This window comes from Tauraco erythrolophus, chromosome 20 (assembly GCF_009769465.1).
Source record: "Tauraco erythrolophus isolate bTauEry1 chromosome 20, bTauEry1.pri, whole genome shotgun sequence".
NCBI classification, from domain to species: Eukaryota; Metazoa; Chordata; class Aves; order Musophagiformes; family Musophagidae; genus Tauraco; species Tauraco erythrolophus.
This window is the reverse complement of record NC_141484.1, coordinates 7,819,441-7,831,604: the sequence shown is the minus strand read 5'-3', so window position 1 is coordinate 7,831,604 and position 12,164 is coordinate 7,819,441. Positions and strand designations below refer to the sequence as shown.

The window sequence follows — 12,164 nt, the reverse complement described above, 5'->3', positions numbered from 1 at the left end:
AGCGTATCCAGATATCCGCTAGGTCTATCGATAAAGGGAATGGGGAGTTCCTCAGACTGTCGCTGATAGACGAGCCTTGGTTTAGGTCAGCTGGTTGCCATAAGTCTCTTTGAGATGTCTCTGTTCTTGAGATAGGTGTCTCTTCAGGGGAGACATTTGGTTTGCCACTATGCCTTTTAGTACGTACGGAGGCAGGATAGATTTCTGGCCACTAGAGAATATTTCTGTTCCTTTTCCAGGTAGCAGAAATCAACAAAGCCTCAAAACAAGGAGAGTTGTTCTCAGTGTTTGGGTCCAGAACTGGTGGGAACAGCAGCTTGGAAACAAAATCTGTGTCTCCAGCAGAAGAGGACTTCCTCCCTGCATCCCAAGTGTACTCGGTGAGTGAGTACAGATGGGATAGACAAGGAGGGAATGGTGTGCTTTTTTATAATTTCATTTTAAGCCCTTTGCCTGGCTATAGCTGTGTATTTCAATTGGAATTGCTTTCTCTGTCTGTCCATAGTTTTTAGAGTGAGATCAACTAGTCATGCTGGTTCCTGTTAGTGAATACAGTCTATGTGCAGGCCATGCACCAAATAAGTTTTTCTCGTCTTGCTCTGACCAAGGATGCTGTCTGTTTCCTTATTGCAGGCCTATGACTTTAACCTCATCCATCATCAACTGTTGTCTCAGTTGATAGTTGTGATGATAAGTCAGTTTTAGAGCCTTCCCCAGCTTACAGCTGTACACAGTGGTGTGTTGCATATGGAAACTTAGCTCCTTTCAAGGTTTTGCACACAGGGCTTCCTTAATGCTCTCACATCCAAAATTTCTTCTTCCTTTCTCCCTAGTTCAAACCCAAGCGTGTGGGAGCAGGATTTCCAAAGAAATCCAGCTTGTTCCAGACAGCTTCAGAATTGCTGAAAATCCAGGAGGAGACAGATGTAAAGCCTGTCAAAAAAGAAATAGATTGTCTAAATGGGCAAGAGAAGAGCAACTGCAGTCTGGAACTGGACTCCAGAAACCCTCTTCTCCAGAAGAAAGAAACAGCAACCAAAGCAACGTGTCAGAGTGCTGGGGTAGAAGAACTCCTTCCTGAAAAGGAGGGACAGCAGCCCAGTCCAGACACAAAAGCTGCCCTTTGGGATAGCACTACTAAGAAGTCCAAACCTAGCAAGAAGCAGCAAATGCTTGCAGAAGCAGCTAAAAAAGAATCACAAGATATTTCCAAATTCTTCTCCCTCCCCAAAGGTGGGTCTAAAGCCAAAAGTAGCAGCTCAGCAAAGGAAGATGGCTGTTCTGCAAGCACACTACCTCGGGTTTCTTCTCAAAGCATGTGTCACGAGAAACCACTACCTCAGGAAAACCAAGATGTCTCTGGAGAAGGTGTGACTGGACGGTCCCAGGCAGAGACTGAAGAGCTGGGAGAGACAGAAAAAACACTGACTGAGAGAGAGGAGGATTTTGAGACCCACCAGGCTGCTGAATATGAACTCCTTCAGGAAGAAATAGATGTAAAATCCAGGTAAAATCTCTGCCTCTCTGCTCCTATGTTGCCCTATTAAGAGCTGCAGAGCCCCACCAGCCTTGTACTGGAAACAGGGAATCCATATTAGATCTCTAGGCTGACGAGGGAGACTCTTGCTTTACCGTGGAGAGTCTTGTGGCCTCTGATAGTGAATGCAGTAATGACATCACTGTGGAATGATAAAAATTGTCCTTCTCTTCACTCTTCCCACTAGTGTTGCAGAAAATGTCACAGAAACTGAGCTAACTGTTGTTGAGGAAGGTGAGAGTAGGAAGCGACCAGGATCAGATGAGGTAAGACTTTAATGAATATTGATTTCCTCTATTTCTTCTGCTCATCTTGTGCAAGGTTTCTGTCTGAGAGTGATGGTCCTGGTCTGAACTTCACCTGATAGTGTAATTTTTCTGGGGAGGGCCCAGATACAATTGGAGCAGAGAGGAGAACCGGAGTGGGTAGCACTCCTGGTGTCCCCCTGCCACCCACTGGACCAGTGCCAGCAACCCAGACTGCAGTGGAAAGCTTCCCCTCCACTCTGCTTTGTTTCCTCTTCTCTGCACCACATGTGGCTGTACCCTTGCTGATGACTTGCTTGGAATGGGTCTCTCCACCCCTCTAGAGCTGTAACTAGCTGTAATTAGCGAGCTGCTTTCTCACATCGAGGAACAACCGCAGGCCAGTGACGCACAGGACCACTCGGAAGCAAACGATGCTCACAGCCTTCCTTGCCATTCAGTCTCTGGTTCTGTACTTGGCACCTGGGACTGCCTGGTAGCTGCCTCTACTGGACAGGGCAGTTTTCTCTTTGCTCTTTCAAACTGAACAGGAGTGTGGCACTCTTGAAGTGGTTGATTCTTCCTGAGGAGTGTATTCTCAGCAGACATCCTGGGAAATCTTTTCCTGTCCATTTTTCCTGTATAGGACGGGGTCTAGCAATTAGCTGCCCTAATAAAAGCACAGGGTAATTCTAAATGTGGTTATCTTAAAGGGTTTTTCTTAAAGTTCCTTTAAGAAAAGTGTATTATGTCTGCCCGGCAAAATGGGTTACGTAGATTTCTGCATGGTATTCACCATAGGGAGAGTCTGTGGGATGCTGCAAAGATCCATGTTCTTAGAAGGTAGTGGCTGCTTGGAAGTGTAGTGCTGCCACAGGAATTGGTGGTTTTCCTTTTCTCCTGTCCCATCTCCAGGATATGGAAAGTCCTGCAACAAAGCGACTACGGACAGTGGCAAAGTCTTCAATTCTGTCCCAGCCAGAAGGCAAAGGTGTTGGTCCAGCAAAGAAGAAGGTGACTTTTGATCCAAACTTATCCCAGTGTGATAGAGAAGGAACGAGCAAGACCATACAGCCGGTGACCAAAGGCACGTCCCTCAAAGAGACAGCAGACATCGTTGTCAAATATTTGACCCCATTCTACAAGGGTGGCAAATTCGCTTCCAAGGTAGGGCACAGCTCAAGACCCTTTCTAGCAGGAGGAGACGGCATCTCCCTAGTGATCTGGGGCTCTAAGGAGGGCAAGATGATGTGGATACCACATTTCATTTCCAAGTCACATCTTGGTACGTGCTGGTTTAGTTTAGTCTGGGTGCAGCAACTCACCGCACCCAGGAAAGGGTTTGTGTGTGATTTAGAGTGGTATCATGTTGGTTCCACACTCGTTTGTGATTGTTCGTGTTTTCACACTCAACTCTGGCAAGTTTTTAAAAACTCCCACCTGTGGAGTGACAACAGATCAGGTTCAATTCTGGCATAGTTTACTTGATGTGCTCTGCAAGGCAGCAGTGTCTGCGTGTGCTTCTCCAGCACTGCAGGTCAGGGGTATCTCCAGGTTTGCAAAAACCAAATCGAGGAATGGTTTGTGCTAGAGCCAGCCTGTGCTAAGGGCAACACAAATGTGGAAACAGGCCGGTGAAGTAACCAGCGTCTGCTCTCTGCTCTTTATCTTCCCCAATCGTGCAGGAGCTGTTCAAGGGCTTTGCTCGGCATCTGTCTCACTTACTGGCTGAAGAGCAGAACCCTGCCCGCAAGACTGGTGAGTTGGCAGCTGAGAGAGCACCAAGAATCTTGGGTTCTTCTGATACTAAGTGGATTGATGTTTTTAGAGGGGGTGGATGTCTTAAGTATTGTCTCAAAGGTGGTGCTTGTCTCTTCTCTTGCAGTGAAGGAGGAAGCACAGAGACTCATCAAAGACTTTTTCAAAACAAGGGTCAGGTGCGAGAGCGAGACAGACTGGCAGGAGCTGCAGAGCTCAGAGAGCTGATCCTTGCATCATGTTGGCTGTCTTCCTCCAGCAGTGGGACCAGGGGATCTTGAAGAACTCGGCCACAGAGGGTTTCATGAAACCACAGAAGTGGGTTTTCTTTCTCATCGCATTTTTGCTCACTTCTGTCCTTAGTGACTTGCACTTCCAGGAAACCAGTTTCTGTGAACTTACAGAGAGTTTCTCCAATAACCAGGGCCCTGAAACCCTCTGATACCTCTTGCCAAGAGGTGTGAAGTCTGCATCTGCTGTGTAGATTAGGGGCTGCTGCCTCAGATGCTCTGTGGTGTCTCCAGCTTCTGCTCCCTGCAGCAGTCTGGGAAGAGCTCAGACTTTCCATCTGGGACTCTGCTTTGGGATGGGGTCTTGCTTCCTCGATGGCTCCTCCCCTCGCTCCCCCATCTTTCAGTTCTTATTCCAGTGTTACCAATAGAAGCCTTACGCTACAAGTTCACATGCTTTGCTCAGGGCTGCCAATGGTGAACTTGACGGTTGAGTTCCTGGATGGAATGTTTTCCCTTGAAGGGCAGGAGAGGAGCGTTTTGGTTTTACCATGCAGGCAATGCCTACTTTCTGAAGGTGGAGAAACTCGGGATTCTTTTTCTTTTAACTTTTTTTTTTAACTTTGTCTAGTTCTGCCTGCCCTTTAAGTTAAGTGGTGATGCTTTTTCAGTATTAACCTCTCCAGTAGTGGCAGCAAGGTTGCCAACAATTTTCCAGCATTTGCTTGTAACCCCTAAAGCCATATTTGCTCCCCGTGCCTCACCCACAGTTGGCAATGCCAAGGGCAATGCTGCTGTTAGAACTGGTTACGGTACTGCTGTGGCCCTCAGATTGACATGGTGGTGCCTCTGCTGCTATATTTATATAAGGGCCTGAACCTTAGGGTATCAGTGACTTGAAATAACCTGATTCCCTGGCACAAGTCCTTTCTGTTGGGTTTTTGTTGGTTTCTGCCTTTGTTCCATGCCTATGGAGGCTGGTGGCCTCAGGCACTACTGCTTCTAGAGGAATCTGCAGCCATCAAACAAGCTTTTGGATCACTGTACTCAACAGATGCATTTTTTTTTAAAATGTACTGAAGGGTATGTGTGGAACTGACAATAAAACAATGTTATATCTGCTGTGAACTCTTCCTGAAAGCTTTTTCTTACCACTTAATCCTACAGACCGGTCCGAGATGCATTAAGACTCCATCACTGTGAACACAGACATGAAAGCTCATTTCTTATCTGAACAGACAGTTAATAAACACAAGCCTAGGAATAGATAGATGGGAAGCATATGCCCGCAGACACCTCCAACCCCTTACAGCTGCAGGAATTCTCCAGTTAGAACCAGAAGGAGAACCTGGAAACATTTAACTCAAAAGTCACTTGCATCTTCAGCTTGCTCTGCTCACTGGAGGACACAGGACTTTGCAAGAAGCCTTTTACACAATAGAAGTATTTTTCAGCTGTTGCCTGCTGGCTTCTATTTTACCTTCCCATTAAAAATCCTGTTTCATCAGCCACTTCAGTGGGGTTACTATCTCTCCAGCTTTCAGTGCTTATAGAGTTCAGCTGCTGGCTGGGTGAACTTCTCAGACATGCTTTGTTTGTCTTCTAAATCAGGAGACTCCAGAAGGGGCTGGTTAAGGCATGGGGCTGTGTGACAAAGTGCTTTATCACAATGTGGGGCATTTCTAACCAGACGAGTTGTGTTTCTGTGTAAGGCAGGAAAAGCTCAGAGGAAGGGAAGGGGAGTAAGGATAAGTTAATCTTCAGAGATCTCTATCCATTTCTCTCACGTCACTGCAGTGCTTTACCAGGCCTTGCAGTAGCACTGCTGAAGGAGGAGGGTGGAACATGCTTCAGCTAAGACCTCGCAGGCCCCAGTGAGCAGCACTTGAAGGGAAGTTCCTGATGGGGAAGATGCTGTAGTTACTGCTGGCATCATCTCACCAGCAAGAAGCTAGCTGTGCATCGTGGCTTGCATTGAGCACCCTCAGATCCATCCCATTCCCAGCCAACAGTGGGAACCTTTTCCTCAAACTTTGCCAGTTACCTGCAGGCCAATCTTCCCATGTTAGATGTAAACCAGTATCTGTCACGTCACAGCTTCAAAATATCTCTGCGATTATTTTATTGCAATCTCCTAAAGTGTAGTAGGATAGCTGTAGTAACAAAAATAAATTAAGCATTTTTGTACAACCCAGGACACTCCTCTACTGTAGTACAAGTTCCATTTGAATAGGCTTTCTCCATGGGCACAGAGCCATCACTTAAGTATGACAGCTGCATGGACACGACTGACTTCTTTATAGTAGAGAGAAGCATATGCGTATAATTATGTCAGTAAGAAATTCATTAACAATAAACTTTCTTACCATTGCAGCTCAATCTGTGCCCCAGCATATGTGTTAATTGTACATTAACTCTGATCTGCTTTGCAATTAAGATGCTTCCTACAAGCTCCTGCTTCACAAATCCTGTTACAGGACCTCTTGCATGTCAGCACGGAGAAGAAGCTGGCCTATGGAAAACACCATCAGCCAGGGCTGTCATTTCATAGCCTCAGCTTTGCGTCATCTAGCAAGCATCAGTCTTTGCTCCTGTTAATTAATTCAAAAGAAAAGAACAGTCCTACACTGCATAGCTTGGAGGCAGTTGCTTGCATCTGTTCAGCTGCTCTGTGCTGGAACAGGCCATGAAAAAGCAATGGTGTGGAAAGGGTGTCAGGGTTTGTTTATCCGGTGCATGTGTTCCTTCAAGGAGGAGTACTTGGGGACTGGATGGCAGGTCACAAGGGGTGGGATTATGGTCCAGTCCAACAGGCACTGCAGTGGCAGTCTTGGAGAGCAGCTGTCGTCTGGGGTCATAGATGTCTTTTGGAAGAGTCGTCTCTAGAAGACAGGGCAGGGAGCGCTGAGCAAGCTCAGAGAGAGGAAAACTGCTGTTTCGCGTGGTCATTCTCTTCCTCTTAGGCTCTAGCGGTGCAATTCGGTTGCATCCAGGATGACAACAATTGTGTGATACATTTCTTTAGCCTGTCAAAACACAAATCAGTATCAGTCATTCTCTGCCTCAGAAATTGCTGCTTCCCATAATTAAATATTCCCATAAATCACTTTCCATAATTAAACATCAGGTAGGTGCTGGGATAAAGTTGCACTTTGGAGCCTGGGAAATGCAGTGCTGTCATCCACCTCTGGGACAGAAGAGAGCAGTAGTACTGTCTCTTAGCAGAGGCTCAGTTGGGTGGTGGAGGGCAATTTCTGAATTGCCAGGAGGAAGCTGTAGGTCCAGGCTGATCTCACCTGTGGCAGTTCAAGCCACATAGTCTTGGGGCTGGCAGCAGAGCCATAGTTCAGTTCTATGCCAGGAAGCCCACCATCAGAGATAGGCCACAGGGTTCGCATCTTCTGCAGCTCTTTCAATGGAATGGTGCAGAAGACCACCTGTGTAACGAGAAAAGCCACAAAGCACTCTCTGGTGTAGTTCTTACAAATAAAACCATCTGATTCTCACCAAGGAGAATTCACCTCAAGAACCTATTGAAAGCTGAGACAAAGACTAGGGCACAGGGCAGTGTGTACAGAATACAGGGTAAGCTCCTGCTGCCAGTGTGTCCCCAGAACTCCTGCAAGATTGGGACAAAAAGGAATGTGACATACACTTAGTTTTAGTGTGGACTGTGCTTGTTAGCATGACCACTGGACTTAGAAAAGAGCACATAGCAGTACAAACTGTTCTGCCACTCTTGTCACTTGGCTGTTGTTAGAGTGGCTGTGATGAAGGTAAATACAATCTCTTCCTGCACAAGTTCTTCTGAAAGTCAAAGTTAACATCTGATAGCCATCAGGGCTCTGGACTCTAGGGAGGAATTGTCTGGCATACCTGGGTAGTGCTATCCACCACAATGATTTCCTCTTTATTCACACCAAAGAAACAGGGCACAGGGATTGTGTTGTCGCTGACTCTCTCTACAAAGTAGGTGGTGTAGCCAAAGAAAGGCAGCTTCATCACGTGCTCTGTAAGAAAGCAAAAAGTGGCTTTCAGGCAGCAGCTTCCAGCCAGCAATCCACTGTACCAGCCTAAGGTGGTCAAAAGCTGCAAGTGTTCCCAAGCTTTTCTACATTAAAAAGTAAGATCGACAACTTCTCCCTCCCCTGCAGGCTGCTGATACTCAGTTCTCAGCAGCCTGAATGGATGTCCTGTTCACATGTAGCCAGAATATCGATTAAAACGTAGCTTGTACGGAGCTCTGAAAATCTACTGCAGACTTCTACAGAACAGGTGGGACCTCTACCACAATCACCATTCTTGGGAAAAAGGGCCAATCTGCAGGGGGAAGCCATCAGGGAGTTCTATGTCATGGCCCATTCCAGGCTCCAAGGATCCTCACCGACTTCATGAACTGTCCCAAAAGTGCATTCAGAGCAGCTTCCATCATGCTCAGGATAGATGACTTAAGCAGATCTGGATGTCTCCTCACCTATGAACTGGATTTTTGCATCCACTGGCTGGAGGGACCGTCTGGTTCTCAGCAGCACGTCAACATGGTTCTGCAGAGCCTGGGGACTGATGGAGAACTGTAGAGTCTGTGGTGTGTACTCCTTCAGCTCCTCCCTGTGCCAACAAGCAGATACTAACTCACTCTTTGCCCAGCTAAAATCGAAAGATCAACCAGGGGGATTAAGAGGAAGAAGGGGAGGTGGCAACAATTTTCAGTTGCAGGGCTGGGGGCAAGGATGGAAGGAGAGGGAAAGAGCATAACTGGTCATATCTGAATTGGATAACGTGGAAGGAAACATCAGAGACAGTGAAACTACCATTTTCCACACAGAAGGTGGCTGTGCACCACTGACTAGTGCACTGAGAGAAATCCCTCCTTTCTGGAGACAACAGGAGCTCTTCAAGCAAGGACTGTAGCATGGAAGTAGAGCCACAGGGTGTTTCATTCAAAGGCAGTCTTAGCTGAAAAACACCTTACTCTAACTCTTTCTTGCTCCTGTGCCTCCAAAGCACTACACAGAGCAGAGTTCCTTGTGCCCAGCAGGATTGTGCCATTGCCCTTTGCTCCTGGTGATATAAGGGAAGCTGATGGAGACATTACCTCTATTCTAAGTTTGTAATGATACAGGAAGGAAGGATTGTGAAAATACAGTTCAGGGCTGCAGGACAGAAGCTTTCCAGTATCCAGGGACATTTTCATTCCCATTAGGCATCTCACTTTCGAGTGCCCAGGGTTGAAAACTCTGGCACTCGTGAGAAAGAACAAAGGAGCATTCATCCCAACCATAAGCTCGTGCACTTCCTTCTTGGTATTACAAACACATGGCAGTCAAAAGAAATGTTCATGGTGCCCTCATGACCCTCAGCTCAGGAGGAGTCACAAAAGGAAATGTAGATCAGAGACAGTCAGCATTAAAAGTGTGAACAGGAAGTAAACTTTCTTGATTATGAGCAGGAGTAAACACTAAGTAGTGACATTAATTAATAGCTTATATTCTGCAGAACTGTCCATTCCTTAATTATCCAGAGAGTACTTTCAGGCATGTACCCCTAACCCCTGTGGTGCCAACAGCCATTAGAGACCCACCCTGAGACAAACATACCTGGAGGGAACAGAGTTCTGCTGCTCTGTTTTGGCCCAGTGCTGAAGCATTGCCAAAATGGCCACCTGCATCTCCATTTCTTTATTATGGCTCAACAGTATCCTCCCGTTCAGGTAATCCCACAACATCTGAGAGACAGCACCACAAAGAAGCCTTTGTTAAACCTGCCAGAAGGTACAGCAGCGCCAGATGGCGGAGACCCACATCGTGCCTTGCTGGTAATACATCCCGCTCAGGCTGACAACGTGAAGGAAAGGCTTTCCAGGCTCAGGAAGAGCATGCAGAACTGCACAAACCACATCTGGAATAGTGCAGCTCACAGGCTAGGGCTACAGGCACATTCACTGTCTTCCTTGCATCCATTGCTTCAATTATTTGTCATTCCCAAAACCAGCATACAAAGCCGATCAGCCAAAGCCCTCCTGCTTCTTCAGCCCCTTTGGGACATTGCCATTGGCCTGCACGCTAACTCTGCCCCTGCTGGGGAGCCCTCGCTAAGGAGGTTCCTGGTGGGCAGGCTGCCCTGGTTGCTCACCTGTCCATAATGGGCATCAGTATAAATTTTGTTCTCAAAGTGCAGAGGTGTCCTCCAGATGAGCCTGCGTAAAGTCACAGAGACCGACGTGTCCTCCAGCAGGTAATCGTGAAGATACTCCTCTGATCTTATCGGCCTCACCGTTTTATCTACAGGTTTACACAGAGAGAGGGTCATCACTCTTGGTGCTGAGACAGCGGGCTGAGCTCACTCCTGCACACCTCTATTCCACCCTGCCCTTACAACTCCCAGCATCAGCCGTTCCAAAGGGGCAGAGACCCAGACAGACACACACACCTCTTTCAGGAACAAGGAACACAGCCCCTGAGAAGGCATAATCTTTAACCCTAGTACAGAGGGAAACTGCTGAAGAGGAACCTCCCCAGAGCCAGCAAGGAGAGGCGGGGGAACTATTTGAAACAGTAGCCATGGTACTCCCTGTTGGAGAAAGTGCTTTGAGAAAGAAGCTAGATGTTAGTTTCTACTCACCAAGATTATTGTTGTCACTCCTGATGGCAAAAAGAACAAATTCCTCTATCTCTTCCTGTTCGCCTGCCCCCATGTGCTCACAGATCTCCTGCAAGAGCTCCTTGGATATCTGATGAGAAGAAAGAAGCAAATAAATACCATGGCTGGGCAAGCCCAAAGCAGCTCCTGAGCAGTTAGGCATACTGGGCCTCTTGGAGTGCGGCACTATGGCTCTGTCCTGTGGGAAGCACAGGCCAAGCCAAAGGTCTTGACAGGTAAGGAAGTTCCCTGGTGTGGCTCAGAGTCCAGATCAACCAAGTTCAAAGCAGAAAACTCACAGTAAATGCCTTGATTCTGGTGAAGTATTCCATGCCTCCAGGCATCAGTATCACTAGCCGGCGGGCACCACGCCCCTTCTGCAAAGGACAGTCTTTAGCAAGACCTGCAGAATCCCCTCAGCCCCACAATTCCTCCTCCCTCTTCCTTCCTCCTTGTCTCTGCCTTCCACTATTTGTCCATAGTACCTGACTCTTCCCTGCCCATATCCCTTCCTACTCCATCACATAGCACTTCCCAATCCCCTTACAGGCACATGCCTCATTTCCTCTCTTGGAACACTAACCACCCCTGCAACACTGCACATAGCACCTCCTGGCAAGCCTCTGCCTTCCCTCTCTTCCCAGCATCCCCACTTCTCTGCCCCTCTATACCAGCAACGCTTCTATCTCCACGGGGAAAGGAAGGTGGCGACGGCCCCCATACATGAAATTTTTCCGCAGGTTGCTCTGACAGGTCTTGGCTATATCTGCAGGAAAAGAAAAAAGCTTCATGTGCTGATCCAAACAGAGGACTTAGCATTGTCTCCTATGGTGTTGGGTCATCCTGGCTGTGTTGAATTTAACCCAGGGCCACTGCTGGAAGAGGAAATAGACTTAACCTCATCTCCAACTCTGCCAGGACAGATCCGACTTACGAGGGGCCAGCCCCAGGCAGCATCCAGAGCAGTAGGAGTACACAGGAGTGACAGGATGGGAGAACTAGAATCCTCTCCTCTGGCAGGATTCCAACCCAAATACCTCACAGCTGATGACTCTGGAAGACCATGGTCTGCCTTTCCCCCAAGGTCTAGCTGCCAAACTAAGCTGCAGGCTAAGTTAAGCCTCAGAGTGTCACACAGTTCTACCTTGCCTGGGTGAACACGCCGTGGGAAATCACCTCTGCAAATAGAAAGACTAGAGATACAACGCAGACTCTTGCCTGCAGGCTCAGGTCCCTCAGTACCCCCCTCATTTCTCCTGCCTAACAGGATAAGGGAAATTTCCTCATTGGACCATGTCCCCACCCAGATCCTTTCTTCTTTCTTTGATCACTGAGCTTTAGTAACAAGGGGGCAGCCGTTTATTTTACAGGACACAGAAACAGTCATACCATGGTGGGTGCTAGATGGATCACTGCTGGCTAGCTGCAGAAACTTGGTAGCATAGGGCATCAGGATGTTAGAAGGGAGGAAGTACCCAGTTAGCAGGTTTAGGAGCAACCAGCCACGCAGCGTGCCTTCCCTGTGAGACAGAAAGAACTATGGGCACCTTGGAACAAGACAACTGGTGCTCCAAGCAGCTCAAAGTGAGCCTCTGCCCTTCTGAACACCTATGGCAGGTGGCAGAAATGAGGTGGCGACCCCAGGTCAGAGGTTTCTTATGCGGAGGAAGGGATTGATTCAGTTATTCTAACAGCAAACAAAGAAAGGGAAAGTCAAGCCCACTCTGATGCCACTGCTGCCATATCGCAGGGCAG

At 47.7% G+C, this 12,164-nt stretch overlaps 2 protein-coding genes across 3 annotated transcripts in view; one reads left to right on the top strand and one right to left on the bottom strand.

Annotated features, from left to right (window-relative positions):
* Positions 1 to 4,816, top strand: part of RECQL5 (RecQ like helicase 5) — a 38,314-nt gene extending 33,498 nt beyond the window's left edge. Inside the window, exons 14-19 of one of the 2 annotated variants that reach the window (XM_086624078.1) lie at positions 240 to 380; positions 834 to 1,507; positions 1,725 to 1,803; positions 2,698 to 2,949; positions 3,468 to 3,540; positions 3,668 to 4,816. In XM_086624078.1, the coding sequence (XP_086480204.1) occupies positions 240 to 380; positions 834 to 1,507; positions 1,725 to 1,803; positions 2,698 to 2,949; positions 3,468 to 3,540; positions 3,668 to 3,768 (1,320 nt within the window). In that variant the 3' untranslated portion in view covers positions 3,769 to 4,816. Of the gene's footprint in view, positions 1 to 239; positions 381 to 833; positions 1,508 to 1,724; positions 1,804 to 2,697; positions 2,950 to 3,467; positions 3,541 to 3,610 lie in introns of both variants that reach the window. The other variant, XM_086624079.1, reaches the window with a different exon arrangement.
* Positions 4,817 to 6,142: 1,326 nt separating this feature from the next.
* MYO15B (myosin XVB) overlaps positions 6,143 to 12,164 on the bottom strand; it is a 44,944-nt gene continuing 38,922 nt past the window's right edge. Inside the window, exons 55-64 of the mRNA XM_086624330.1 lie at positions 11,799 to 11,929; positions 11,081 to 11,175; positions 10,709 to 10,786; positions 10,392 to 10,500; positions 9,903 to 10,051; positions 9,368 to 9,495; positions 8,245 to 8,378; positions 7,647 to 7,780; positions 7,067 to 7,207; positions 6,143 to 6,796 (exon numbers count right to left, since the gene is read on the bottom strand). Of these exons, the coding sequence (XP_086480456.1) occupies positions 6,737 to 6,796; positions 7,067 to 7,207; positions 7,647 to 7,780; positions 8,245 to 8,378; positions 9,368 to 9,495; positions 9,903 to 10,051; positions 10,392 to 10,500; positions 10,709 to 10,786; positions 11,081 to 11,175; positions 11,799 to 11,929 (1,159 nt within the window). The 3' untranslated portion in view covers positions 6,143 to 6,736. The remainder of the gene's footprint in view (positions 6,797 to 7,066; positions 7,208 to 7,646; positions 7,781 to 8,244; positions 8,379 to 9,367; positions 9,496 to 9,902; positions 10,052 to 10,391; positions 10,501 to 10,708; positions 10,787 to 11,080; positions 11,176 to 11,798; positions 11,930 to 12,164) is intronic.